We start from the raw sequence: 27,895 nt of genomic DNA on the forward strand, positions 1-27,895 counted from the left end.
TCTACCTTTTTATCTTTTTTGTTTATCCAATGGTTCTTTTTTTTATGAAAAATTTTAAACATGCACAAAAATTAAGGGAATATTATAATTAACTTCTACATACCCATCACATAGATTCAAAAATTATGATTTGTCATACTTGCTTTCCTTTTTTATTTTATTTTTTTGGTTTCTGGAAGATACACAATCAAATTCTAAACCTCATGTCATTTCATCCCAAACATATTTAGTATGTTTCTCTTTTTAAAATGGACATGTTCATATGAAATCACAATGCCATTATCACACTTAACAATGATTTCTTTGTGTCATTCAGTTTTTACTCCACATGCAAATGTCCTTAATAACATAAAAATATCTTTGTATTTTTGGTTTTATTTGAATCATTATGCAAACAAGGTCCACAAAGTACATTTAGTTGTCATGTCTCCTTAGTCTCTTTTAACGCAGAGCAGTGCCTGATTCTTTTATTTTTCTATACCATTAACTTGTTGAAGAAACTGGGTTCAATGATCTATAGAATTTCCATATTCTGGACCTGTCTGTTTGCTTCTTTGTGGTGTTATTGCTTCTTTATTTCCCCCATATTTTCTACACTCTGGAAGCCAGCTCCTAAGGCTTGATTAAATTCAGGTTCAACTTACTTTGGTAAGAATACTTTATAGGTGGTATCTTAAAATGGGACCTATGTGCTTCAAGTTACATCAAAGCAGTCCTGCTCCTATGATGCTCATATAGACGAGTGGACCCAAGGCCTGTCGGGCTGGTTACTCCATTGCAGAGTTCCCCTATAACTTTCCATCTCCCAGCTTCATCCAGTGATGATCTGTTAGGGTTACAAATGGTGATTTTCTAATGTGCACTTCTTCCCCACTTATCAGCTAGAACTCTGTTATAAAAAAATTATCTCTCAGGCTATTTGATTACTGTGAAATATAGTTCATAGAGGAAAATCAAGATAAATGATTAATTCTTCTCCTTAATTCCAGTTACCCAGATAGCTTTTATAATACTGAACGAATTATAATACAAGAGTGTTTATTTTCTAATTCATCTTGTTCTTCTTCTTGTTTCCTCTGAAATGAAAACTCCCCTGAAGGGAAGAATTATTTTTTACCACAAAATTAATTGTTGTGTTTTCTTTTGAATAATATAAGTTCATAGAAATATAAAAGACCCCAGAAATAATCATCATCATAACCTGTCATCTCACTGGCATTTCTCACCACATGTGACCCTTGGCTTTTTGAGTTCTCTGAAGGGTTGAGAGTAGCTGAACCAGTGCATGGTGCAGCTAGCATGCCACTCACAGGGCAAATGCACATCAATTTCTATGTGACAGCTGGAAGCTGAGGAGAGGACGTCCAAAAGAAGCCCTGCCAGTCACAAGAGAAGCAGCTGGTTATTTGATATGGAGGCATGCTGTGTCAGGTTTCACAACGTTCCCTAAAGAAATAGCCGCTTCTGTTCCTTCCTATAATTGTCAAACAACAAATGTTCTCAAAATCATAACATATTTATTCAGCATTTATTAACCCTTTGAGGAGTATGAATATTCATGTACGTCCTCGTGCCTCCTGACCATCCAGAGCACGATTGATTGATTTTAAAAATGTGTAAGACAACATTTAAAAAAGGCAAATGTATGTTCTTCTTGTTTCCACAAATTGGTTATCAAACAAACATGATTTTAAGTTAATAAAAGTATAACTGGAACTAATTTCATTTTTTGAAAAAAAAGTCATTCCCGGGGTCAGCAAGTATGAAAATACTCACTACTCAAAGGGTTAAGCAACTACTACATGCCGGTTGCTATGCTAAGCATTGGGGAAACAGAAACAGATAAGACCTGGTTGCTCCCCTCAAAAGCTCATGATCTAGGGAAAGAGACACAACTAAACAGAGTGGTCAAGGCGTGGCCGAGGCAGCTGCAGGACTCTATGGAAGCAAGGAGGACATCTGATACAGGCTGAGAAGGCAATGGGGAAATGTTGGGAAAGGCTTACCGGAGAAGGTAATCCCTGAATTGGTTTTATATAGATAATAGGTGTGACCTAGGTGGATACTGGTTTAAAGATGTCATAGGATTCATCCTTCAGCTTTATGAATGCCAAAAGGTGTATTTCTTGGGTCAGAGACCCCATTGTGAATCTGATAAAGCAATGAGCCCTATCCCTGGTAAAATGTTCTTGAATAATTATAGCACAATTTCTCAGGGCCTGTAGACTGCTTAACTCCCATACACAAATATTCTAAGGGTTCATAAACCCCAAGTTAAAGTTTTGTTGAGAATTATATGCTCTGGGCTAGAGGAGTCCTCAGAGATGATCTAACCCAACCACTCATTTCATCAACAAGGAGACCAAGGCCCAGAGAGGACAGAGAATGTGTCCAAGGCCTCACAGCTGGAGGGCTGGGGGTGGACATTTGAGAGGGGAGGTAGAGCACATTCATCTGCCAGTCCCCATGACCTCTTCCCCACAGGGATCTTTTCAGGCTGGCATCTGAACTATATCGACGTGAAGGACAACTCCCGCGACGAGACCTTCCGCTTCCAGTGTGACTGCTGGCTCTCCAAGAGTGAGGGCGACGGCCAGACGGTCCGCGACTTTGCCTGTGCCAACAATGAGATCCGCGAGGAGCTGGAGGAGACCAGTACGTGGGGCGGCCAGTGGGCTCAGCCTGGCTGTGGTGCTTGGGCTGGATCTTCAGTTAAATGAGAATTAGTTTAGGAGGGAGGTGGGAAATGGTGTTGGCAAATCTAAGGAAGAGACAGTTACAGCTGGATGCGAATCAGGTGCCCAGTAGAGGAAATACTCTTGAGGAGGTACATAAGTAAACCCTCTAAATATTGCTTGGTGAACCTGGAACAGCCAAGATACCAGGACCAGATTACGGCCCTGAATCTCAGGGACTAATCAGTTAGGAGGAAAACCCACTAGGGACAAGATCACCCTGCCCTGAGGGCTGGGCTAGGAGGTTTGGTGTGACGCTTTCTCTGGTTTCTTTTTATAACATGAAATCCATCCAGTGGATGCCTGTGGCAACAGCTGCCAGATCAAACCTTCCTGGAAACAGAATGTGTGGGGGGAGCCAGCTTCTCCATCAGCCACTTTCTCTTTGGTCCCTTCCTCGGGGGATGTTTACAGGAAAAGAGTAATTGCTCCAGAAGGTAGATGGCCATCAGGGACTAGGGAGGGGTTTCTTCAGTATAGATTCCAGTGTCTGGGTCCAACAGAGCAAAGGCTTATCAAAGGCAGAGCCCAATGTAAAGAAAAGATTTTCCAACCTTAGTTATTAAGGTAATGCTAGTTGTAGTAAGAGATAAACCCCAAATCTCAGTGGCTTAACACAACAAAATTTATTTATCACTCATGTAACAGTCCAGTATGGGTGTTTGGCAGGAATTCTTTCTTCCACATTGTGATTCAGGAACCCAAGCTCTTTTCATCTGTCTCTGACATTTTTAACATGTGGCTCCCACATTTCTTGCAGAAGGAAAAAGAGAGGGCTCACTCCAGTACCTCCTTAACACACTGACTCACTTTCTATTGGTGAGAACTAGTCATTTGGCTCCACCTCAATGCAGGGGCACCTGGGAAATGTTGTCCCTGGCTGGACAGCCCCTTCCTGGCAAACACTACACTGTGGAAGGGAAACATGGGTCTTTGGTGGAAAGTCACCTGCCCATCTCTGCCATGCCATCCAAACTACCGAATAATGAAATGATCTGCTTTGAGAAGTACTGAGCACAGATGCCCCTGGGAGCGTTCAAACCAGGGCCAAGAACCTGTTTGTCAAGTTATCTATATGAAGATTCCTGCCCTCATTTCGAGGGTGGACTCCCAGCTTCTGTAATTGCTTACTGAGGAATTACTGAGTGTTCAGTTTTAAGTTAAATGCTATGAGTGATACACATTGGTTTGTGACCTCTAGTTTATTTGTATTGACTTTATACTGTGTTAGTCTCCCTGAACAACTGTAAGCTCCTAGGCTTCAGGGACAAAAATCAGTCATGCTGCAGCCCTCTGTAGCCCTGTAGGCACTGGGACTTAACAGTTGTGTGGTTAGTTAGTGCTCAGTGAATGGAAGAAGGTGCAGTCCTTTTCCTCTGAGCCTCACAATCTTGTCAGAGGGTGAAACTTGAGCCCGTTGTGCAATGGGAACACTCAAGCCCTTACACAGCGCCAAGAAGAGCAGCAGAGGCTCCTCAGGCTAGGTACGTTCAGTGGAGGAGAGGACTGTGAAGCCTGGAGCATAGTCACTGAGTCCCCCTCACAGATTTACTGCCTAACAGCTGCCAAGACCTGTGGGGTTTGGGTTGGCAGGGGGATTGCAAAGGGTAGGCAACACATGCGTTAGTTCTGAAAGGATGTGATGAACTAAAGATGGGAGAGCAGGGGCCCAGAGCCCAGGATGCACCTGGATCTGTCTGTCTATAGGAGCCAGCAGGGGGCAGTGTGGCACCCTCTTTCACTGCCCATCAGGGACAGACAACCACACCTTTGTCCTCAGATGGAAGCTCATCCCGGGGACAACCAAGGAAGCAGCTGGAGCCAAATCAGTCAACCCTCAGCTACCTTTATTCAACCGAATGCTTATTGAGCACCTCCTCAGTGCCAGGGCCTATTCTGAGTACTGGGGACACACCAATGAATAAAAGAGATTCTGCCCTGGTGGCACCTACATTTGGTGTCTGTGATCCAGGGGGCACTTTTGGGCACTCAGCTTGTGACAACAAACTCCCTCTTGTACTTGAGCAGAGCTTTATCTGTGGATAGCACTCAATTTCCCTGTTCTCATTAGGTCCTCAGAACCCACCCCCTCCCCATGGGCCAGAGAACACCTCTCTATCATGGGTAGGGAAAGGAAAAGGCCAGAAAGGTGAAGTGACACACCTGAGGTCTGTTGGGACCTAGCAGGGCCCAGGTGACCTGTCTCCTAGCCCAGGCCTCTGAAGCACCGCAGGAGGTCTTGTCAGTATTGAGCCTGGCTGGTACTCCAGACTGGTCGATTTCCCACCTCATTTATCCTCCTGTTCCCTGCCTTCACCTCCAATTCTTGTTAGCAGTTTCGGAAGCCGCTCCCGGCCCTCTGCAAGCATGGGTGTCTGCTCTTGATTCTAACTTGCAGCTGACGCTGAAGGCCACGGGCACTCTCTCACTACCGATGTCCAGGTCCTGCCCTCAGAGTCTATTGTAACTGACACGGGGTAAGGCTTGGACAGTAAGATCGCAGGCTCATGTATGCACATACATGCATGCACACATGTACACACATACATACACATGAGTGCTCACACACCTGGGAGGACAAAAACGATCTCTCGCTGGGACAGCCCCGAGCAGGGCCATACTTCCCTCTTTAGTATTTTCTACTCGCCCTCCTGGGAAGCTCTTAGGCCTGTTCAGTCAGCCCAGACACAGCCCAGCCTGCTGGCCAGCTCCCCAGGGGTGGAGGGCTCACTGCCCCACCAGGGGCTCTGTTAGGAAACCTGCCTTCGTACGCACACTCCTGAAGCTCCCATCCTCTGGCAGTCCCAATGAGGGCAAACAGAAGACGTCAGGCATGGCCAGGACTCTCGGTTGTCCATGTCTGAACCCCAACACTAAGCTGGCTCCAGCAAAAAGGGAGTGTTTTGGTTCCTTGAACTTGGGAAAGGCAGAGCTGGCTTCAACTTGGCTGTCTTCGGGCTGAGTGACGTCAATAGGTTTCCAGCGGATTCAGTGTCTCCGGCGCCTTTTCCTCTCAAGTGTTTCCTCCTCCACGTCATGGGAAGACAGCCTCCTAGCGTAACAGCCTCCATGGAAGGGAAGAGAGTGTCTCCCAGAGGAAGATCCTGACTGGCCAGGCGGGGACTCTCAGCGCCACTGAAGCCACATGATAGGCACTCCCAGGGTGGACTGCTCCTGACCACGGGAGCCGGGAAGGTGGTCGGGAGCAGTGAGTCCCAGGTGCCCACCAGAGCCCAGCTGCCCTTGCCAGGGCACTCCCCCACAGCACCACGTGCCCTGCGGTTTTTGCCTCAAGACAGACACAATTCAGCAGCTGCTCACGTGACGTGGTATTGGCTCCTCGCAGTATATTCTGGATTGCTTGTCCATCTCCCTCTGAGATGCCATGCCCAGGGCACAGGCAAGATGTCAAGGATCACCTCTTCCCCTCTCCTGTCCTGCCACTTGAACCATATTCAGGCCTCCTGAGCTCAGGTTGGCCTCTTTATGCTGATGACTCTCATGGTAGCTTCCCTTTCTCCACTGGGCTTGTCCTGTGGGTCTGCTGGGCCCATGGTGAGCCTTACACTGCCCCCTGCTGGACTGGGCTCACCACTTCTACCTGCCCCTGTTCTTTTAGGTCCCTGACCCTCCTCTGTCTCCTCTCTTTCTTCCCAGCAACCTGTCAACAAAGTTGAGAATCATGTATCCACGCTTTATTAAGCCACTGATGAATTGGAAAAGAAGGCAAAGTGGAAATATGTTGATTGAAACTTCCTCTCGAAAGATCATGGATGTGACTAGCGACACGTGTTTCAATCTACCTAGCATGATAGCGGGTACTAGGTGATAGGGATAAGAGAAAATACGTAATAGGTAAAGCGAACCAGGAGTGCTGGGGGGAATCGGGTTGCAATTTCAATCATGGTGGTTAGGATAGACATCAGTGAAGTGGTAACATTTGAGTAAGAAATAGAAGCAGGTGAAGCAATGAGCCAAACCAATACAGGTGGTGGGAGGGGGAGGGGAAGCACTGAAGGCAGAGAGAACAATCCGTGCGGGGCGCTGAGGTGGACATTAGCCCCCGTGCTCCAGGAGGGAGAAAGTTCTAGGAGACGAGGTAGGTCGCAGGGAGCCAGGCGTTTCCTCTTGCCACATGGTGCTTTGGCCCTTTGTCGCAGGGCGGCCACACTCTGACCTGTTGGGATAGTCAGTGCGTGTGTCTAGGGCTAAAGATCGAGTTCAAGGTCACCCAGAGTCTAGCCCAGCCCTGACACTTGGCACCCACTTAACAAACGTTGGATGAATGAAGGCAGCCAGGCTGGAGGGAGGTAAAGGGGAGGACGCTGAGACAAGACGGCGAGTGGGACTGCTTGCTAGAGAGAGTTGAAGCTCTCCGAGGGTCTTGCCTGCCTGGGGCCTTCCAGTCCCTTTCTGTGGCTGGGCCCCCCTCACCTCCCTGTTCTTTGCATATGATTTTACTTTGCACTCAGGGGCTCATCCAGCCCTGACAGCCAGGCCCCAGCATCTCTCAAAAGGCTGTCTTCTGGAGGCAGCAGCGGCTGTTGCTTCACTCCCAGCAGCTACCATGTTCCCCAAGCAAAGAGGCTGCTACTATAAATAAAATGGGAATGTCATTCTAGCCCCCAAATCAGGTTCTATTTATAGTGCCTCAGTCATGGCCATTTTAACCTGTCTCCCCCCTCCTACCTCAGGCTTGATCTAAGAGCAAACGTAGGACCTGGACAGAGCAGCCATTAAACTCTGGCCCTGAGGGTGGTTGCTGCTTCCCCTCCACTGACCCTCTCCCACCTTCTCCCCTGCAGCCTACGAGATCGTCATAGAAACAGGCAACGGAGGCGAAACCAGGGAGAACGTCTGGCTCATCCTGGAGGGCAGGAAAAACCGATCCAAAGAGTTTCTCGTGGAAAATTCTGGAAGACAGCGGGTCTTTAGGAAGTAGGCAAAAGGGTGTCCAGAGGGGAATGGGGGTGGGCAGGGTGGGTAAGGGAGGGACCCCAAGGATCACCCCTCACCCCCCACAAGGGCCATAAGCATGTTAAGGGGCTTACACTGCAAGTGTTTATTGATACCTGCTGTGTACTGACCTCATGTGAGTGCTAGGGTTGAAACAGGAGGTTTATAAAAGGGAAAGCTAGAAACAAACTGTCCTTTAAAGGGAACCCACCATAAGAGACTGGAATATACTTATCCACCCACTAAAAAGAAAGGATAATTATGTAACATAAATGAAGTGCTAATTATCACTACAACAGGGGATCATGGTATAATATATAACAAATTAATAATGTGTCATACACCTTAAATTTACACAATGTTATATATCAAATATATTTCAATTTTTAAAATGTTAATGGGAAATTGTGGTAACATTAATTAAGTAATTAAAGATCTCACTATGCAGCAAGACCCAGAATCACTACAGAGGTTTTTTATCCTATGTCCACGAAGATAAGAACTCACAGTCCAGTTCAAAAGGAGGACATCTGCACATAAAAATGTAAAACAATCATATAAGACAGCATAGAATTAAGTTCTAGTTAGAAGGAGGAAGGGAAGAGAGAGACTCTTTACAGGAAAATAAAAATTGGGTCTCCTATAATGGGGCCTCTGCTCACCACTCCCAGCTGGCAGGCACACCCTGGAGAATCTCACCTCCTCCCCTGCAACTGCTCAGATGCCCACGTCATTTCCCCACGCTCTCCAAAATTGTTTAAATAAAGTGTCTCCCTCCCATAACCCACTATGCCTTTTATTTAAACTGCCTCAACGTCAGGATGAAGTCTGACCTCCTTCCACCGGCACTTACAGTCCACCAGAGACTGCTGCCCTCTCTTCCTCCTCCCACATTTCCCCCGCTGAACCCAACCCCCAGCCAAGCCAGCACCCTGCACAGAAATGTCTGCACCTCTCCATCCCGCTGTTCTCATCCCCTGGCTTTGCCAAGTTGGGTCCCTTTCAGAGGACTCTTCCCTTCCTCTCCCATCCCACTACCTCCTTTGTCCAAAGCCCCGGGCCCAGGGCAGCACCCACCTCTCAGCTCCAGGCACTGTTACCATCCACTGGTGCTGGGTGGTACCAGGCAGTAGGCAGGGCTTTTTAATGGTTGTGATTGTCTTCTTCCAAAACTATGTGAACCTGTTGAGGAGTAGAGGCCTCACATCAGCCCTTGCTTGCCATTCCATCCCTGTTCCTCAGACCAGAGCCTGGAATACAGTAGGTGCTCAGTAAATGCTTACTTACACTGATGGGCATGCATAGTTCTCACTGGCCACATCTTTATGTCCTGCAGGGGGACTACAGACACATTTGAGTTTGACAGCGTCTACTTGGGGGACATTGCTGCCATCTGCGTGGGCCACCTTGCCAGGGAGGACCGGTTCATCCCCAAGAGAGAGCTGGTCTGGCACATTAAGACTGTCACCATCACCGAGATGGAGTACAGCAACGTGTATGTATGTGCCGCCCCCCTGCTCCCCCAGCAGGCAGCTGGGGCTGGACTGTCCAGACTGCACAGCGCAGGGAGGCGTCCCCTTTGAGGCCGAGGTCAACTCATTTGGGAAGATTTTGAGGCAGGAAGGGGAGAGGCAGGTGTGCTTGTTCTGGAGCTATCTGAACCATAGGTCTCCCCCAGGATCAGAGGACTAGACCACATGATTTTAGGTGCTCCAGCCTTTTATTCCAGGGACACTTTGGAAGAATGCTGAGTGAGACAGTGCCAGAGAGCAGAGACTTTCCTTCTCCTCCCTTCTCATCACTGTTTAATGATAAAGATAGACCGCTTTGAAGCCTGCTGCTCCACAGTCATGGCAAAAGGCTGCCATCCGTGGAGCAGTAGAGGGACCAGAGACAGCCGGGGTAATGTCGTGGCCCGCCTGCCTCTGAGGACCCGAGATAAGGGATTTCCACTTCCCTCACCAGGCCTTTCTGGGGACTCAGGCCTTTTTGGAGATTAAGGGTCTTAGTTACTCGAGTAACAGTCCACAGTCATCAGTTGGTCTAATTAAAACCACTTGGTAACCTTCCTGGAGGCCACAAGGAGCCGGAGGCTCTGGACGGCAGGAGAGACCCCAGAACCAGGAGAGGAGGAAGGGGAAGCTGAGGGCGCGGCTTGCCCAGGGAGGGTGGGCCTGAGGAGTGAGAGCTCGTGCTGGGGCACCCCCAAACCTGCTGCTGGCCCCTTGAGTCCCTTTGTGCAGACCTTTGGGGCTGGCCCTGCCCATGGCCATACCTTTCATGATAAGCACACCAGATAGAAGCGGCAGCTGGTGCAGACCCCTCAGCTGCCAGCTTCTCAAGGCAATGTCGGTCCATGTTCAGCCTGCGGCCCGCAGGCCCCTGGAATTGGCCCCCTCTGACCAAGCTTCCCCTTTGGGAACTGGGCAGGGAAGGGTTCTGACTTCTTCTGCACTTCAGACTGGGTGGCTCAGCCAACTGACAATTTTTCTCAGTCTGGAACCTAGACATCCGAGGTCAGGATGCCAGCATGGCTTAGGGTCTGGCGAGGCCTCTCTCCCTAACTTGCTGTGTCCTCCTTGGCAGAGAGAGGGAAAGAGAGAGAGAGAGACAGAGAGCACTCTGATGCCTTTCCCTGCTTTCAGGGCACTAGTCCCTCTTGGGGTCCCTACCTTCATGACCTCAGCTAAGGCTAATTATCTTCCAAAGGCCTCATCTTCAAATATCATCACACTGCAGGTTAGGGCTTCACCAAGTGCGTTTGAGGGGACACAATTCGGTCTATAGCAGCTTCCCTCTTGGGGTGCAATGGTATGTGTCGCTCTTTTAGAGAAGGACAGTTGGGGTCTAATAACTCCTGTAGGAGTCCCTGGGCACGCCTGGAGAGCAGGGACACGGAGGGCCCAGACGAGTCCCTGCCTCACTCAGCAAGCCAAAGCCAGGTCACAGCTCCTGCTGCAATGGGTTACCGCCTCCCAGGCACAGGGAACATGGCTGCTGACACGGCTCCTTTGCAAACCCCCAGAATAAGCAAAAGCAAAACAAAATACTGCTAGACAATACAATAATAAAATAAAATAATCATCGCTTGAGTTAGCTTTAAATGGCCAATGTTGGCTATGAGCGAGAGACGACAGCCAAAGAGTTGAGCACCACCGGCACCTTCTGGTCTCAGGAGGAGGAACCGGGAGGGCCAGCCCCCTCCACGCGCTCCGCATCCCGCAGTCCTGGGGCCGAGTCACAGGGTTTTCATCCAGTGGGAAGAGGCTGCCCCTCCCAGTGAAGCCTCTTTTCCTTCATCCTCAAGAGCGTGGCCTTTTGTCAGTTTGTCCTCAGACTGAATGGGGAGGAAGGACTATCCTCAGGGCAGGCTCTGCCCACGGGGAGAGGGGAACAGGGGGTCCAGAACCCTGGATACTGGAGCTGCTGTGTGTCAGCTGTGTGGTCTCGGGTGATAACCCATCCCCTCTCTGTCCCTCCGTTTCTCCTTCTGGGAGGGAAGCTAGCTTCTCTCTAGAGCCTGGAGGTAGGGGAAGGATGTCGGGGTGCCAGGCTGGGGGCCTCAGAAGCCCTACTCCAGCTAGACCCGCCCCCTGTGCAGGCCTCAGACCTGTGGTTTCTGGCGGAAGACAACCTTTCTCCCCCGAAAATATCACCTCCAACCAGGACGGGGACTGGGCAGGCATGCTTAATCATTGTGACAATCGACATGTTCTGGCACACACTCCATTCTGCCATTATAAAAACCACTACATAGCCTTGTATGTGTGTCTACGGTTCCTTCCCAACCACCACGTTAACCATAATATTTGGCTTTCCATGAATTTCAAGTGAATTTACTCTCAAGCTCTTATGAAGACAGTAATCTCAAATTTTCATCTTCCAACCTTTGCCAGATCTGACTCCTCGGTGGCAACACGCACCACTTTTCCAACTCGGTCTCTGTCGCTGATGAGGTCAGGATTTTGGTGGTGGGAGAACACACAGCAAGGCTTGTGTTTCTTTTCTGAAGTACAAAAACAACTTCATTGTTCTACCCCAATATCGTATACAATACAAATCATTTTAAAAAATTCAAATAATACAAAGTGTGTACAGAAGTAAGTAAAGATTCCCTACAGTAGGGACTTAGCCAGGGCGGCCACCCTGAGTGTTTCCTGACCCCATTCTCTCCAGCATCTTTCTAACATCTCACACATACACACTGTTCACAGGTATATGGTTTTATAGTCTACGTGTTTTTTCATGTATTCAATTTCTCTTGTGTCCGTTATTCTCTGCTTTTTACTTTACTCTTCCTGATGACCTTCCCCCTCTTTCCGGTGGGAACAAACCTGGCGTGTGTCCTTACACAGCTAGTCCTCACTACGCAAAGCCCCGAGGTCCCATGATTGGGTGATCTTGTAATTATGTCTATTAGAAAACATTTTCTTATGGCTCCGCCAGGGAATATTTTTCAGCCATTAAAAATGATGAATTAAATATGTACCATATGACTTGGAGCAAGTCCCAGGAAGGACTGTTGAGTGAGAAAAGTGAGATATGGAGAAAACACGTATTGTGCGATGCCGTATTTGTAAAGGGAACACTGGCATTCCGCGCGTGTGGGTGTCAGTGGGTCTGTGCAGGGTTGGGGGAAGTGGAGGGGAATTTGGTAAGGTTCGCTTGCAGTTGTGACAGGTTATCTGAGGTGACCGTGGGACACTGAAGTGGAAGTGAGGGAGAAAAAAGGAGCTAACACCAGGCAAAAAAGGAAAAGGAGTGAATTTAGAAAAACACGCACGTGATCATAATTTCTGCATTGATATAGACTTATTATGCATGTTGGTGAGCATATGCATAAAGAAATAAATTTTAAAAGAATATTTAAACAAAGAATGCAAATGTATCCCCTCCTAAGAAAGTGTGCTTTGTAACAACAACCCAGGTTTATCAAGATATATCCCAGGAAGACAGAACTCCGAACCTGCGAAGTGTCTTGAAATAGATGGCTCTTCAGCGGCCAGGAAGGCTGGCCCTGGGCCCAGCTCTGGGTCACCTTGAACAGTGACTTCTCTTCTCCAAGTCTTAATTTCCCCTTCTGTGAAATGAGAGGATGATGCCTGCAATTCAGGGCTGTTGTGGGAGTTAATGAGATGCAAGAATGCAAAGCCCTGGTATTTAGGAAGTTTGCAGAAAACCAAGTCATTTTGCTGTTCTTGATTTTCATCTAAAAATGAGTTTGATTTTCCACCACTGGGCAGACCCTTTCGCGGCTGCATTCCCAGAGTCATTAGCCAGTGCCAGAATTGTTCATTCCCAAAGCTGTTAAAAGTAGCAATTTGGAATGGGAAGAAACCATAGCAGTTCAGTCTAAACACCTAGCATTGCCGATGGGAATATCAGGACCCTGGTAGGGAATGGGACTTGCCCAGGGTCACACGGTAGCAGGGCTAAAGCAGACTCCAGGATCCCTTACACCGTGTGTGGTGTTTTTCTGCCGTGCCCTCTGACTCTCTCCTTGGTAATTATTGCACTTACTGACAAAATTGGGGAGATGTGGGGTTGGGGTGGTGTTAGGGAGTGGACTCTGGTCCAAGACCATTTCTCTTGACCCTGACCTTGCTTCAGTTTGTGGTAGCCGACTTTCTCTTAATCCTTGCACTCTGCAATCCATGAGCGTGTGTATGTGTGCGTGCATACACACACACACACACACACACACACACACACACACAGAGTTCAACTCAGCCAAGTGTGAGAGATTTTTGGAGCACACATTCCATAGCCACGTTTCCACTTGGCTTTGCCTGGGATTGTCACTCTGAATCTCACAGCTGCCTCTGCAAGTGACAACATCAGGTAAAAATAGTCATCAGTCCCTTTGCGAGAGTGAGGGGATAAGCATGGCTGTGTGAAGTGAGCTTAGAGCATAAAGGCAGGTGACAGATCATAAAGGTAAACACCGGGAGGAGGGTCAAGATCACACAGGGTCTTGCAGGCCTTTGTAAGGTGGTGAGGTTTTTGTAACCTGGGAAGCCAGTGGGCAGTTCTGAGCAGAGGAATGGTATTCTTGGGCTTACATCTCCATGGGGTCACTGGGCTGCTGTATAGAGAACTGACCACAGGGAACAAGAAGTAGGGAGACTGGTTGGGAGGCTGATATGTTCCAGGTGGCAGATAACGGTGACTTGGACCAAGGGGCAGCAGGGCAGAGAGCGAGACACGGCCTATTCTTCCAGGTGAGCTGGCTCTGGGTCTATTTTAAAGAGCAGCTCATTGGAATTGGCTGGTGGATCAGACATGGAGTGTGAGGCGAAAAATAAAAAGAGAATCAAAAAAAGAAAAAGACAGCTGGAAGAGTGGAGATGCCACTCTGTGAATGTTAAGATGAACAAGACTTAATCCTCACATTTTAATGCAGACATTTCTAGCCCTACTGTTCTGTCACCTGGGAAGGAACCATTTACGATGGCCAGGGTTCCTGGGGGAGGGTACGAGCCTCGGCTGGTGTCCACTGAGCTTCCCCACCCCCATCCCCAGGTACTTTTTTAACTGTGACACCCTCATCCCCCTCAAGAGAAAGAGGAAGTACTTCAAGGTATTTGAAGTCACCAAGGTGACCGAGAGCTTCGCCAGCAAGATCCAGAGCCTGGTTCCAGTCAAGTACGAGGTCATCGTGACAACGGGCCAGGAGCCAGGGGCCGGCACCGACGCCAACGTGTTTGTGACCATCTATGGGTCCAACGGGGACACGGGCAAGCGGGAGTTGAAGCAGAAAATGCGTAACCTCTTCGAGCGGGGCAGCACGGACCACTTCTTCCTGGAGACGCTGGATCTGGGCGAACTGCGTAAGGTCCGCCTAGAACATGACAGCAGCGGCTACTTCTCAGGCTGGCTGGTGGACAAGCTGGAGGTGACCAACACCAGCACGGGGGTGGCCACCATCTTCAGCTGTGGCCGGTGGCTGGACAAGAAGCGGGGAGACGGGCTCACCTGGAGAGACCTCTTCCCTGCTGTCTGAGGGGCTGGAGGCCCTTCCTCCCACCCTCTCACCTGGCTGCTCCCAACCACACCTTCCTGCCCCCCAACCTGGCTTCCAGCAGTCTTTCCTAGAAGCTTCCTGGAGCTGGCACTATGGACCAGAACTCTATGGTCCTCCGGAGGCCACTCTGGGTGACCACTAGAAGAGTCCTGCCCCTCCCCAGTCTCCTGGACCTACAGGAATCAGGCAACATGTGTCATAATCCATGGCTGCACGGAAATAACTGTCTGCATTTTCTCTTCCAATAACAGCAGTGACCAGGCTGAGACTCGCTGCCGGTGTGGGTGGGAGACGGGGCTTCACCAGGAGGTAGAAGTGGGGAAGAAGAGGCCATCAGGGTGGTGTATTTTAAGCAAAAACTAAACACTATTTTTCCCCCCAAAAGCTGAGCTAATTAAATTATTACCAACTACACCCCACAAAGTACTCATCTTGGCATCTATCTGCTCACTAAAAATGCACCCTTTCCCCTAGTTTCAATAAATCCAGAGCAAACAGAAAAAAAATCACGAGGAAGTATTTTTACCAAGGAGATTTATGAGCCTGCAGAAAGGTACAAGATTTGTTCCATCGCTTCCCAGAGAACGCCCTGCCAAGTGCCTGCTTGTTGCCCCAGCCTGTGATTAACACAGCGGAGACCCGAGCAGAAGGCGGTGGGGGGCGGGGCCTGGGACAGCCTGGTAGCTGCTGCCTTCAGGCTGGGAGGGGAGGAGGGGTCTCGGGGTTATTTAGCACCGACTGCCTGTGACTCTTTGTGGGCAAGGTGGACTGAGAGCTGCCCTCAGGGGGTCGTGACCTTGATGAAGAGGAGAACTGCACATTCATGTGCACATGCACCCCCTCACCCTACCTTCCCCCACCCCCACACTCCCTGATTGGCAGTCACAGAGGGGTTGGACATTGCACAGCGAGAGGGCAGTAGAACTGAGCACCCCAATCCTGATTTTCCTGCATTTGGGGGGGCCCTGAGCAATAAAGCCTTATTAGGCGAAGGTCTTTTTTTTTTTTTTTTTTTTTCATTTTAGAAAGAAGAGAGAGAGAGAGAAGGGGGGAGGAGCAGGAAGCATCAACTCCCATATGTGCCTTGACCAGGCAAGCCCAGGGTTTCGAACTGGCGACCTCAGCATTTCCAGGTCGACGCTTTATCCACTGCGCCACCACAGGTCAGGCCAAGGCGAAGGTCTTCTAACAGGAGGGCACCTCAGTAAGCGTTTCGTCCACCCTGCTCTGTCTCCTGTGCCCGCCAGCCCACACAGGTGTAAATTCAAGGCTTCATAGCTCTGAGGCAAGTTTCGGGAAGTCTAGGAGCTTGGAGAGCTGCCAAGGTTGAAAGCACAGGCTGGGCAGGCAGGCTTCCTGGGTATGAGTCCCAGCTCCACATCTCACCCTCCAGGAGAGCCTGGGCATGTTACTTCACCTCTCGGTTTTCTCATCTGGGAAATGGGGAGAATGATAGTGCCTACCTCGTAGGTTATGATGAGGGTTAAGTGAGTGAACACGCGAACAGTTTTAATTCAGCTCTTGTATTCAGAGTATGCCCGTCATGTCAATCAGGACTCGAGGGGGCTGTGCTGTCCCGGGGGGGGGGGGGGAGGTCATCATGAAACGGCTTTATTGGATCTTTTTCAGTGGACTGGTTCTTCTTCTGTCCCTGGATGAAAATTTAGACAAGCCTCACAATTCTTCTGGACTCTCTCAGGTCCTAAAGCATCCAACAACCACTTTCAGTAACAAAGTTCATCACAATTCTGTCATTTAAATGTCTGATTCCAATATAAATTCCAAAATGTCACACTTAGAGCCGAGTTCCCTGCGTGCTGTGGTGGCCAGTGTCTCTCTCTCTGGACTGGGGTGTGTGGGCCCTTCCTCTCCCTTCACTTGTGTAGGTTCTCCCTCAGTCCCTTCACCCTCCACTCTGTCTAGTTTCAGATCTGAGACACCCCCCCCCAGCTGTCTCCCCGAGTTCCCAGGACTGGGAACAAGTTGCCCGCAGCTCCGTACCCAGCACATTACCCTGCAGCTGTGATGTACACCACCCTCTCTGCTGTGCTCTGCAGGGGCGTCCCCTCTGCTTGGGGCCCCCTTGCCCCCATCCGCCCTTTCATCTACCATGCTATGAGGCCCCCTAGTCCAGACTCCCCGCTTCCTAGTGGGCCCAGAGCGGGCCTCCTACTCACTGATCAGTCCACAGGGACACAGCTGGGCTCAAACTAGATTGTCTGATGCCCTCACACCCCGTGGAGGAGGCTCGGGCGAGAGGTGCCTGGTGAGTGAGAGGAGATAGGCAGGGGCCTGGGGTCTCGGTGAATTCAACCTGTCAGGTGCCATCCCCACAGCCTTCTCCTTAGGGCGAGGCACTACCTTCCCCACAGGGCTGGGGCCCTCAGCAAGTGATATTGTTCAGGGGCCTACAGTCCTCCTTTCTCCGCCCAGGCTGTGCGGAGGCTGTAGGCGCAGGTGGGGCAGAACCAGTTCAAGGTCACTGGGAGAAGAGTAGCAAAAGGCTGCATTATGCTGTCACCTGGCTGCTGTCCCCGTGCCCGCCCCATGGCAGCCCCTAGGAGGGGGCCTCCCTCCAAATCTCACCCCATCGGCCCCTGGTCAGGGCTCTCCCCTTCCATTTCTGTCTTCCTTGCAGGCAAACTCGGGAACCACCTCTGGGCAGGGCCGAAAGCAAAACGGATCAGGGTGAAGCAAGCAAGAAGCCCAGGGTGTGGACCTGACAAAGGCACTCAGCCTCAGGCTCACGCAAAGGCAGGGCTGGCAACCGACAGCAAGGCCCCTCCCCAGGGCACTCGCTGCTGCACCCCCGTCCTGGCCCAAGGGACAGATAGTCTCCTGTGCAAAGCCCCTACAGAGCTCTGTACCCCAACAACCCACAGCCCAGGGCTGAGACCCAACAACTAGCCATGGTGAAGTTGAATGAGCCCCTTCTCTCGTGAAGGTTCCTCTTCCAATGATTGCACCCCAATGCCCCTGCTGCTGACATAGCTCCTAGTCATGGCTGGGGTGATTGGCCATGGGCAGGTGCTGCTGGAATGTGCCTGCTACTCCCATCAAGACAGAGACCCCCCTCACTAGAGCTCAGGGTGAAGAAAACAAGGGGAGATAGTGTCTTCCTTCCCTGGCCCCTCCCTTCCATTCCTGCAGTCCTAGTCAAAGCTGCTCCTTCCTTTCCCAAACCAACTCCAACTCCTCCCCACACCCCTCACCTGCCCCCCGCTGCTGCCAATTGGCAGAAAGTTCTTCCTTGTAAGGATGGCTGCTTGAGTGACAAGGTTTTATAGTGGCTCCATTTTTCCTCCCCTGATTTAGAGACAAGTCTCCATTAAGAAATATTTGGGAAGAACCTTGATTGTATTGCTTTTGAGTAACTGCTAATCAAGTTATTTCCAAATAAGTATCTGGGGGGGGGGGGCGACATCAAAGAAAAGATTAAAACTCATTCGCAATTAGCACGAGCTATTTATGCACAAACTGTTGCACCACAGTCTAAAAAACACTTTTGCCCTTAAGTAGGTTAAACAAAAAGCCTTCTAATACTATTTTCTCGGTTCTGGCTGAACAACTCAAGATTTTGCTGGAAGAAAACTCAGCCAGTTCAGATACAACACTTATGTGTCTGTTTATGTGGGGTCACACTAGGTGAGGTCAGAAGTACTGTCGCTGCCCCTCTTCCTGTGGACTTCTGTGCTGGGTGTCCATCCTGAACTGGCACCCTTGTTACTCCCAGCCCCTTGGCAGAGCGTGGTCCAGGCATTAACCACCGGTAGGACCCAAATGCCCTGTGTGAGGACAAGGTAAGGGGCTTCACGGAACAGGTGGGGGAGCTCCACCTTGGAAAAAGGGATAAAAAGAGACCCATGGGAAAGAAGGAGGTTTGGGACAGATGGGCTTTGAGAGTGAATGCCTTTGTAGAGGAGGAGAGAGCATTCTAGCCCTAAATTTAACAGGGAAAAGCTGAGAGTGGCGGCACCTGGATGGTGGGGGAGGCGATGCTGATTATGAGCTGGAGGAAAGATGGCTGCTGTCCTTCCTGCCTAGAGGCCGCAGTGTGGCCTGGGGCGAGGCGAGGCTAGTGTGATGGTTAATTTTATGTGTGGATCTGAACCCTGAGAGCCCAGATTAAATATTATTTCAAGGTGTGTCTGTGAGAGAGTTTCCAAGTGAGGACAGCTATTAGCAGCAGTGGACTCAGGAAAGCAGGTCACCCTCCTTGACACAGGCGGCCACGAGCCAACCCACTGAGGGCCTGAATACAACAAAATGGTGGAGGGAGAATTTGCCCCCTTCCTGCCTGCCTGCTTGAGCTGGACATCGGTCTTCTGCCTTCGGAATGATACCCACACCATCGGCTCCTCTGGTCCTCAGGCATTCAGTCTCAAACTGAATTACTCCACCAGCTTTCCTGGCCTCCAGCTTGCAGACAGCAAGCCCCAATAGCTCAGGCCCTTCCTCCTCAGGGAACCTCCATTGTGTAAGCAGAGATGAAATAGACAAGGATAATAGAAAGGGCGGGGTCTATAAACACAGGCTGTGGAATGTAGAAACTGGAAGGAGCCTAATCTACTGTCCAGGTTTTTACAGTTGGAAAGCCAGGGAAGGGTAGTCTTTCCTACACCCACATGCTGGTCAATGGTGGGGCCCGGAGAACGAGCCCCAATTCATGGGGCAAGAGACATAGATGGCAATACAGGGTCCTCAGGTTACGACAGTCTCAATATACATCGTTTTGAGTTTACGATGCTCACTCCCATAAAAACTTTATAAATTGAGGCTTGAGTGTTCCAGCTTATGCCATTAGCTTCGTACTTACAGACTACGTGGATGAACTAATTTGGCAAGCATTGCTTTTCCCTAGGATGAAGTGAGGCAAACCAACTTAAATGGTGTGTGGGAAAAAACTGTGTCTCCAGTTTGTGAATGGCTTTGAGGAGTCAGTGGAGGCTGTAACAGAGAAGGTTGTTGCCATGGGTAAACAGCTTAATTTGGAGGTGGAGGCTGAGGATGTCACGGAGCTACTGGAATCACATGGAGAAGAGCTGTCTGCTGAGGACCTCATTCAGCTGGAGAAGCAGCTGATTGAAGAGGAAGAGATAGAAACCCCAGAACCCAAGAGATTTACTACAAAAGGTCTAACAGAAGGTTCTTCTGTGGTAGAGGATGGGTTGGCAAAATTTCAGGCCAAGGACTCCAGCGACGACAGATTCAGTGAGGTCTACAGAGCTGATATGGATGTCTTGCAATGCTACAGGTAGATTTTGGAAGAGAAGTCATCAATCTTCCAGACTAGCCTGGAACAATTCTTTAACAGGGTAGAGAGGCCTGCAACAGAGTCTGTACCCTCGACATCAGCTGTTTTCCAGATAAAACACCTGTAATACAGGTAGAATCATCTCCCGCGTCTCCTGCATGTTCCTTAGGCAATCCTGATTTACCTGACCCAGCATCTCCAGCACCTTCTGCAGGTTCTCCTGCCTCTCCAGCTTCCTCCTCCCAATAGGTCACTCTCTCCCTCCTTGCAATGCCCCTTCCAGTGTGCAAGCCAACCACAGGAATAAAGGTAAGGAATTTTTTTTAACACTCATTTTTTGTCTTTTTTTTTTGTTACTACAGTACAGTGTACAGAACAGTATATTTATGTCCTTTTCCTTTTTCTGTGGCTTAGTTGTGTTTTTATGTTCTAGATTATGATTTTACAACTGTGATAGGATAGGTAAGTGACTTAGGCTAGGGTGTGTTTCAACTTACACCAAAATTCAGGTTATATCACTATTGTAGGAACAGAAATATGTCATAACTCGATGACCCCCTGTATGCAGAAATCAACAGACAGCATTCAGGATCATCTATTTGAAGAAACACTAGAGATTTAAATATTTATTAACCTAATCATTAACCTAATGTAAACTATGGACTTTAGTTCATGCTTATATAGCGATTTGGGCTCACCAGTTTTAACAGTGCGCCACACTAAGGCAAGATGTGAACAACAGAAACTGAGGGGTGCTGGTGAGAGAATATACTGAAAATTTACTTTCTGTAAACCTAAAACTGCTCTAAGAAATATAGTCTATTACTTTTATAAAAAGTGCATTAATAAGGGTCCTGTTTGCAAGTTTATGAAAGATCCATCTTTCAGTTCACTGAGAACAGACTCTAGACTATGTTGAGTGTCAATTCAGTCCTTATAAAGAAGTAGGAAATCCATGCCAACTAGCAAAAATTCCTTCTCACCTGCAGTGAAACTGAGGCACCTTCCAGTTCAAAACGCAAGAGGTTCCATTTGAAAATTGATAAAAAATGGGAACTTTAGTTCACGGCCCCTTTAAAAGCCATAAGCTAAAGTGCAGGAAACAGGTTAATTAGATGTTTGGTTCACAGAATAGAGCAGGTTCTCTGTGAGAGAAAGAAATTAAAGAAAATAACACATGAGTCAAGAGAAGGAGGAGGAAGAGGAGGAGGAAGCAGAGGAAGAAGAAGAAAGGGGCGGGCAGGGGAGGAGGGGGAAGGAGGAGGAAAATGAGGGGAGGAGATTCCTGCTATTACCTCAGATCTTGGACGAAGACAGAAGTCTGCGAGAGGGTTTCTGAGGACGCGCCCTGGGACTGCACAGAAGTAAGCACCTTGCACAAGTGAGGTGTAGTTAGCAATGCAGTTCATTTTTATTAGTTATAAATAAAGTACAAAAAATCCACCAAAAGTGAATCTAAGCATTTACACAATTCCTAATGTCTCCGCCTTTTCATTGATGCACTATTGCTTTAATATTCATAATAAATATTTTTCTAGCTTTCTGCTATAAAATAGTCTATGTAGCAAAATGTTGCACAGCACAACAGAACAGAACAGCAGGAGGATTACAAAAAAGGACAATCAACACTGAGGATAATCCTTTCACTTACCAGGGGCAACCAAAGTACCCCCCTGGAGGGCCGGGTGCAGCTGGCTTCTCAGCTGAGAAGTGGGCTACAGCCAAGGCCAGGGGTGGGGCTGGGGGCAGGAAGGCTGGGTGAGGGGGGGGGGAATAGGCCAGCCAGGGCAAAGGGCCCCTTCCCACTCTGCCCCTGCAGAGCAGCATAAGGCATGACCATCCAGGAGCCTTGCCAAGAGGGCAGTGTCCACCAGGCCCAGCCGTGTGGTGGTCGTGCACCCTGGTGGGTGACTCCACAGGTCTTCTCCAGGGAAAGCAGGAAGACAAGGCTCCAGAGCGGAGGCAGAAGGGGAAGCTGGGCAGGCAGCAGGCAGGAAGCCCAGGGAACAGACCCATAGTCCGGCCAGGACAAAGTTGGGGCTTACGGAGCACGCCCGGCCCAATCATCTCTCTAAACCTGACCAGGCAGTGTGGCAGAGTGGGCGTCCACTTCCTCCCCTGTCAGCACCATCCCAGGGGCCTCATGTGGAGGGCGGACTTCTCCACCAGGTAAAGGCAGTGATGTCGAGAGGCAAGAGGAGAAGATGGGCTGGAAAGGAAGGGAGGGAGGAGAGGAGGGAAGAGGCAGACATGAAGAGAGCGCAGGAGGGGTCCTTCCACCCGGACCGAGTCCAGCCTGCTCGGAGGCTTCTCCTGGGGACATGGACCTCCTTCCTCTCCTCTTAGCTCAAAGGCCTGGGCTCACAGCTGGCCAGAATCTGAGGTGACTGCTTCCCCAAACCCTCCCCTAGCATTCTGCCTGAGGGTGGTGAGACTGGAGCCCCCCTCCCATCCTCCACAGCAGCCCCCACTCCTGCCCAAAGCTCTGTGGAGCAAAGGCTGAGAGTGAAGAGATGCTAAGGGGGAGAAACCATGAGTCTAAGATCTGTGTCCTAATCTATTTTCAAGGGTGATGCCTCAACAATGGTCTCCAAAAGACGATAGGATGGGGTACTACTCCCCAATACCATAGTGTGGGGATTACCCCATCCCCCCAGCTAACAAAACATGGATTTCAGCTCACTCTCCATGTGACTGTCAAATCTTGTAAAAGCACATGACCTATGTCCAGGGATGAGTCCACCTGTCCTGCCTCCCTGTCTCCCCCAGGACACTGCCTGTAACAGGACAGAAACCCTCCGGTGTCTCCTTTGAGCAAATCCACTGGATAATTTCTCAGTCTACTCTCTTCCTCTCTTTCCTTGCCTCTCTCTTCCTTCCTTTCTTCTCCTGAAAGAAAGCACAGCATGGTGGTCTCCCACTGGATCTGAGTCTCAGGGACAGACCCTCCAGCTCACCTCCTGACCCCCAGCCCAGGAGACAGACATGGAGATGCCAAGTGACTTGCTCCAAGGACATGGATTTGTTCTAGTAAGTCAGGGTTTTTTTTGTTTTTTGTTTTTTTTGGCTTTCAGATGTTCCTGCTGATCATGTCCAAAGAGAACATTCTGGAACCAAAGAGATTTGGAGCTCAGGTGGAGAGAGCGTGTCCTCCAGTGTCCCCAGCCCTTCCTCTGAGGGCGGAGCAGTGTGGGCTGAGGGTGTGGGAAAGGCGAGGGAAGAAGGAAAAACAGGTTAATGATGGGAAGGAGGGGGCTTGAGAGGTAAGGGTAGCAAGTGAAAGGATTACCCCAGTCTGCTGACGAGTGCAAATTATATTTATATATGTGCTAAATACAGTCACTATATTGGAGTTTTTCACTAGGTCACAGCATACAGAATCAAAGGTTTGCATTTCGTATGGAATGTATCCAAAGAGGCCAGCACCACAGTAGGACAGCTTGCAATCACACACCCTGATAGTTTGGACGAAATAAAGTTCGCGGAATTTTATTTAAAATTTTTTTTTTGTATTCGTAGTTGTCATCGTACCAATGCATGCAAAGCATTCCACTCCCAGAAACAACGCCAAAATGAGGTAATAGGAGTAATAAAAAAAATTAGTATCCTTTCTAAATAAATAAATTATAATTAAAAATGCAAAACAACTATAAAAATAATTAAATAAGAACCCACGATATCTACAAGTTAGTCATAAATTATGATTGTTAAATATAAGGCATTTAAACTCACAAAACCCTGTAAACTAGCAACGTGCCATGATTTTTGTTTTTTGTGTTTTTTTTTTCATTTTTGTTTTTCTATCAGCTGAAATCGCTCTAGCATTTGCTCTACGCGCGGGCAGGAGATGAAACACGAGGGGGACCTGACAGACGTTGCTACAGCCCCACGCGGGGAGTGTGTGTCCCGCCGGCCGGCGGGGGGCTTGGGGGATTTCTTCAGGAAAAAAAAAAAAAATCTGGTGCTTTTTCTTCACCATTGAAAAAACTGTGCTTGTTCATTAGGCGTAAAGAGTTAAGAATACTTGCACGGAGGCTGGGAACATTTGCAAAGAGGAGCTTGAGTCTGCCACAGGTGGTGGGCAAGGGCTACAGGGCCCAAGGGGGTCCCGGCGAGTGGAGGAGCCCCATGCTCCCGCCCGCTGCCGGCGCAGGCCGGGCTTGTGGCGTCGGTTTCAGTGACTGGTGTCCTCGGTGGACCCACCGCAGCCAGGGCTGCTGTGGCGAGGAGGCCCGACTTGATCCTGGGGCGGCTCGTGCCCCAGAAGGCACTCATGCGTCTCAGTCAGGAAAGGGTCTGAGTCCCTGGAGTTGAGCAGAAGGAGGAGGACAGGGGGTCTCCCCTCCTGGAGGTGGTGGGTGTTAGATGCTGAGGCCTGAGCCTGCCTCTTCTCCCCTCTTCCCGGCTCCCTGACAATGGGGGAGGGGCCTCGAGGGGGCAGATCACAGACACCCTGTCCTCTCTTCTCAGCCAGAAGCTGCCCAGCTAGAGGAGCCGGGAGGTGCCTGGGTCCACGTCACCTCCTGTGCCCACCTGCAAGGTAAGAGGGCCCCAAAGAAATGGAGAGAAGAGGGCTTTAGGTTCTAGCCCAAAGCCAGCAGCTGGCCTCGTCCCTCCAGGTGGTCCCCTCCACCCTGGTCAGTGCCTAAAGTTAGCCTGGGGCACTCAGGGGGCCTGCAGAACACTGGGAGGAGGAGGAGACTCCAGCCCACTCAGCCTCTAAAGCAGATATTGTGCCCATAGCACGGCATTTCAACAGCTCAGTTGGCACACAGCTCTAATGACTTGAATGATATATTGATGTTAGGTAGGATCAGAGAATGTGAGTGTTGGAAGGAAATTCAGCAAGCATCCAACCCAACCTCCTTGTGTTACAGCTGAGGAAACTGAGGCAGAGAAGAAGGCAGGTTGCTAGCATCACCCACTCTGTCAGTGAAGAGCCAAGACTGGAACCAGGATGCCAGCTCTGGTTCCCCACTGACTCCCTCTACCTGCTAGCCTTTCAGACAGGCTTAGCGCTTAGCAAGAAGAGCAAGAGCCCAAGATTAAGAGGGGCGGGACCTTCCCTAGACCACCCGGCTACCTGCTGGTCAAAGCAGGGTGGGGGAAATTCCCAACTTCTCAGGGCAACTAGGACTAGCTTTCCCTGAAATTCTGACTCAGAAGTACTTTCCACACTGGTGGGGGTCTCCAGCTTTAGCCCTGGAGACACTGTACACATCCTGGAATCACTGAAGGGGACAGGGTCATGCTCATCGCCATTAACCTTGAATTAGACTATTCACCATTTTTGTACTATTCTTTGTGTCTTAGCTCCTCAGCTGCACTGTAAGCCCCTGGAGGCAGGGCTATTGTCTTTTTTGCTATTGTCTGTCCGGACACACCTGCGGCAGGCAGTCAGTAAAGATGCCTTAGTCTGAGTGGGATCCTTGAATAATCCTCCCACCAGAAGCCACCTCCCTGACTCTCTGCCTGCCAGTATCCAGAGCAGCCATCCCTCCAGCTGACAGCTCTGGTTGTGCTAGAAGGTTCTACCTCAAGCCAAAATCTGCCTCCCAATCATTTTTACCCATTGGTCCTGGTTTTACCCTTTGTAGCAGCAATGCAAACTTCAGTTTCCTTCATCTTACGGAATTTCTTCATATACGTGATAAATATCCAGCCCCCCTAGTCTTCTCTTATTGGAATAAGGGCATTGAGACTGGGGTGGGAAGAGGCTTCGAGGGCAGTGCAAATGAGGGAGAGCAGGGGAGGGGGAAAGGAAGAGAGCAGAATTCCAGCTCAACTGATGTTTTCCACCGAAAAATAGAGGAAGTTGGGTGGATTTGGTGGAATTTGGTAGGTCCTGCCATCTCTCTGCTCCCATCGAGGTTCAGAAAAACTGTGGGTGGTGCAAAAAAGACATACTGTGCGGTGTTGCCTGGAATATCCAGGCCTGTCTTTCCTACCAGCCCCACCCCTAAACCCCAAGGAGGTTCCCAGGAGAGGTTGGATGTGTTGGGCAGATAGTGTTACTCTTCCTCACAGCAGCTAGGTGAGGTAGAGGAAGTGGAAATGCGGATGCATTGTTTCTCCCCGCTCTAAGGAGAAGGAAACTGAGGCACACAGAGAGAAAGGGACTGGCCCAAGGTTATCAAAGAGTCAGAGAAAGATTCAGGGGCTAGGGACACAGTGTCTCCCAAACTCAGCCAAGAGGGTCTCAGGGCCAGAGCCACCTCCAAGGAACCCCATAAGAATTTGAGCCATCCCAAAGGAAGCTCAAGGTCCTCCTCAAGGTCACAGTATTTGACCTCAGCCCTTGAGTGCTAGCTGAGAGCACTTTGGCCAAGACCATATCCTTCACCTACGCTATGTTATCCTCATCTGGTTAATTTTTTGCATAGGGAGGCAGTGGCCAAATTGCCTCTTTGTAACGGGGCAAGAGCGCAGCTGAAAGGAAGAAGCTGGCGTGAGCAGGGACATCCTGGCTCTAGAGAACATGGGGGCAACTTTTGTTGAAGGCTGGCCCCTCCTTGGTTCTGTGTGGAACTGGGCGGACGGCTGGACCTAAGTAGGTGGGCTCTAGAACTGGGGATCCCTCTTTCAAGACAATTCACCTCTAATCCACTCAAGCTCTACCTTGCCACTCCCAGCCGAGCCCCTCAGAGGTCTACCTAAGACCTCTATCTACTCCCTCTCCAGTCCTCTCCTCTCCCGGGCGCCCCCTTCCATGCTCCGTGCATTGTAAACATGAGAAAAACAAAAGCAAAGGGAAAAACCAAAACAGAAAACAAAACAAGGACCACCCACCCTCCCGCCTCCCCTTTATTCATCGTAAACAGGATTTGGCTTTTTTTTTCTTTTCACTTTTGATTTCTTTTCCCCTTTCTCTCATAAAGACGGGAAGATTTGGGCTGTCGTTGGTTGGTTCAGTCAGGCACCAAAACAAGAAACTCAATGAGAAATATTTGGTGCGAATTCGGTAATAGCGACATGTCCACCACAAGATGACTAGAGCACCACACAAAACATTTTTCTTAAGCTAACATGCTCCGGCTGCCATCCACAGAAATAGCTAGAGACCCCTACATGGTTTCTACGTGGTCGAGAGGTATATATACAATCCTTCAAAGGACAGGATTGAGGGGCCGGTCTATCAGCTAGGACCTTCAGGACCATGTCTAGATTCTCAGCAGCGTGGGCCCCCCCTTCCCACCCTTGCTCGGGGCACGGCCAGCTCCCTCCCTCCAGCGCAGCGAGGCAGATGGGGACGGTCACCATTCTGGATGGGCAGGTCCTCCCCGACCCTCCTTCCCCTCAGACACTGATACCACCAACTCCTCTTTCCACAAAATGTGCTTGCAGGCTTTCCTCTACATCAAATGGCTCAGAAGGCAAAGTTTGGCTGCAAGGGCTATGGCCGTGGGGGGACCTGGTGAAGGAAAATGGGGTGTCCACTGGCTACTCCTCCTTCAGCTGTCAGCTCCCAGTTGTGTCTCAATGTCCACCCGGCAGATGGGGCATTTCTTGCTCATGGCGAGCCACTGGTCCACACAGAGTTGGTGAAAGAGATGCATACACGGGAGGCGCCTAGAAGAGAGAGGAGAGTCAGATAATGGCTGAGGGGGAGGGGCCCAGGGCCACTCAAGGGACAAGGGATGGGGAGACCCACACCCAGGGCGACTGGGGAACGGGCCAAATAGGGGCTTGGGAGCTCTGCCGTGGAGTGAGGCTGTGGCTGGAAAGTCATGACAGGAAGGAGAGCCCCAAAGGCCTCCTCCTCCGTGAAGCCCTTTCGGTTCAGCCTAGAACACAGCCATGACTTTGTCTTACCCATCCAGGCCAAATATCAGGCTGTTCTCTTAAACTTACTATCTACAAGTCCACACCCATAAGCACCACACATCTAGAACATTCCAGACCCTATCTTCCTGGAACAACCATGAA

At 49.8% G+C, this 27,895-nt stretch overlaps 3 protein-coding genes across 5 annotated transcripts in view; 1 reads left to right on the plus strand and 2 right to left on the minus strand.

Annotated features, from left to right (window-relative positions):
• LOXHD1 (lipoxygenase homology PLAT domains 1) overlaps positions 1-14,694 on the plus strand; it is a 138,820-nt gene extending 124,126 nt beyond the window's left edge. For both annotated transcript variants that reach the window (XM_066247390.1, XM_066247391.1), the window contains 4 exons: positions 2,485-2,655; positions 7,541-7,673; positions 9,028-9,186; positions 14,214-14,694. In XM_066247390.1, coding sequence (XP_066103487.1) covers positions 2,485-2,655; positions 7,541-7,673; positions 9,028-9,186; positions 14,214-14,694 — 944 coding nt within the window. The remainder of the gene's footprint in view (positions 1-2,484; positions 2,656-7,540; positions 7,674-9,027; positions 9,187-14,213) is intronic.
• Positions 1-27,895, minus strand: part of ARK2N (arkadia (RNF111) N-terminal like PKA signaling regulator 2N) — a 273,891-nt gene that overhangs the window by 29,372 nt on the left and 216,624 nt on the right. The window lies entirely within an intron of this gene.
• The window catches only part of ARK2C (arkadia (RNF111) C-terminal like ring finger ubiquitin ligase 2C), a 94,222-nt gene continuing 87,683 nt past the window's right edge, over positions 21,357-27,895 (minus strand). For both annotated transcript variants that reach the window (XM_066247396.1, XM_066247395.1), the window contains one exon: positions 21,357-27,538. In XM_066247396.1, the coding sequence (XP_066103493.1) occupies positions 27,421-27,538 (118 nt within the window). In that variant the 3' untranslated portion in view covers positions 21,357-27,420. The remainder of the gene's footprint in view (positions 27,539-27,895) is intronic.

Source organism: Saccopteryx bilineata, chromosome 11 (genome assembly GCF_036850765.1).
Source record: "Saccopteryx bilineata isolate mSacBil1 chromosome 11, mSacBil1_pri_phased_curated, whole genome shotgun sequence".
Classification (NCBI taxonomy): Eukaryota; Metazoa; Chordata; class Mammalia; order Chiroptera; family Emballonuridae; genus Saccopteryx; species Saccopteryx bilineata.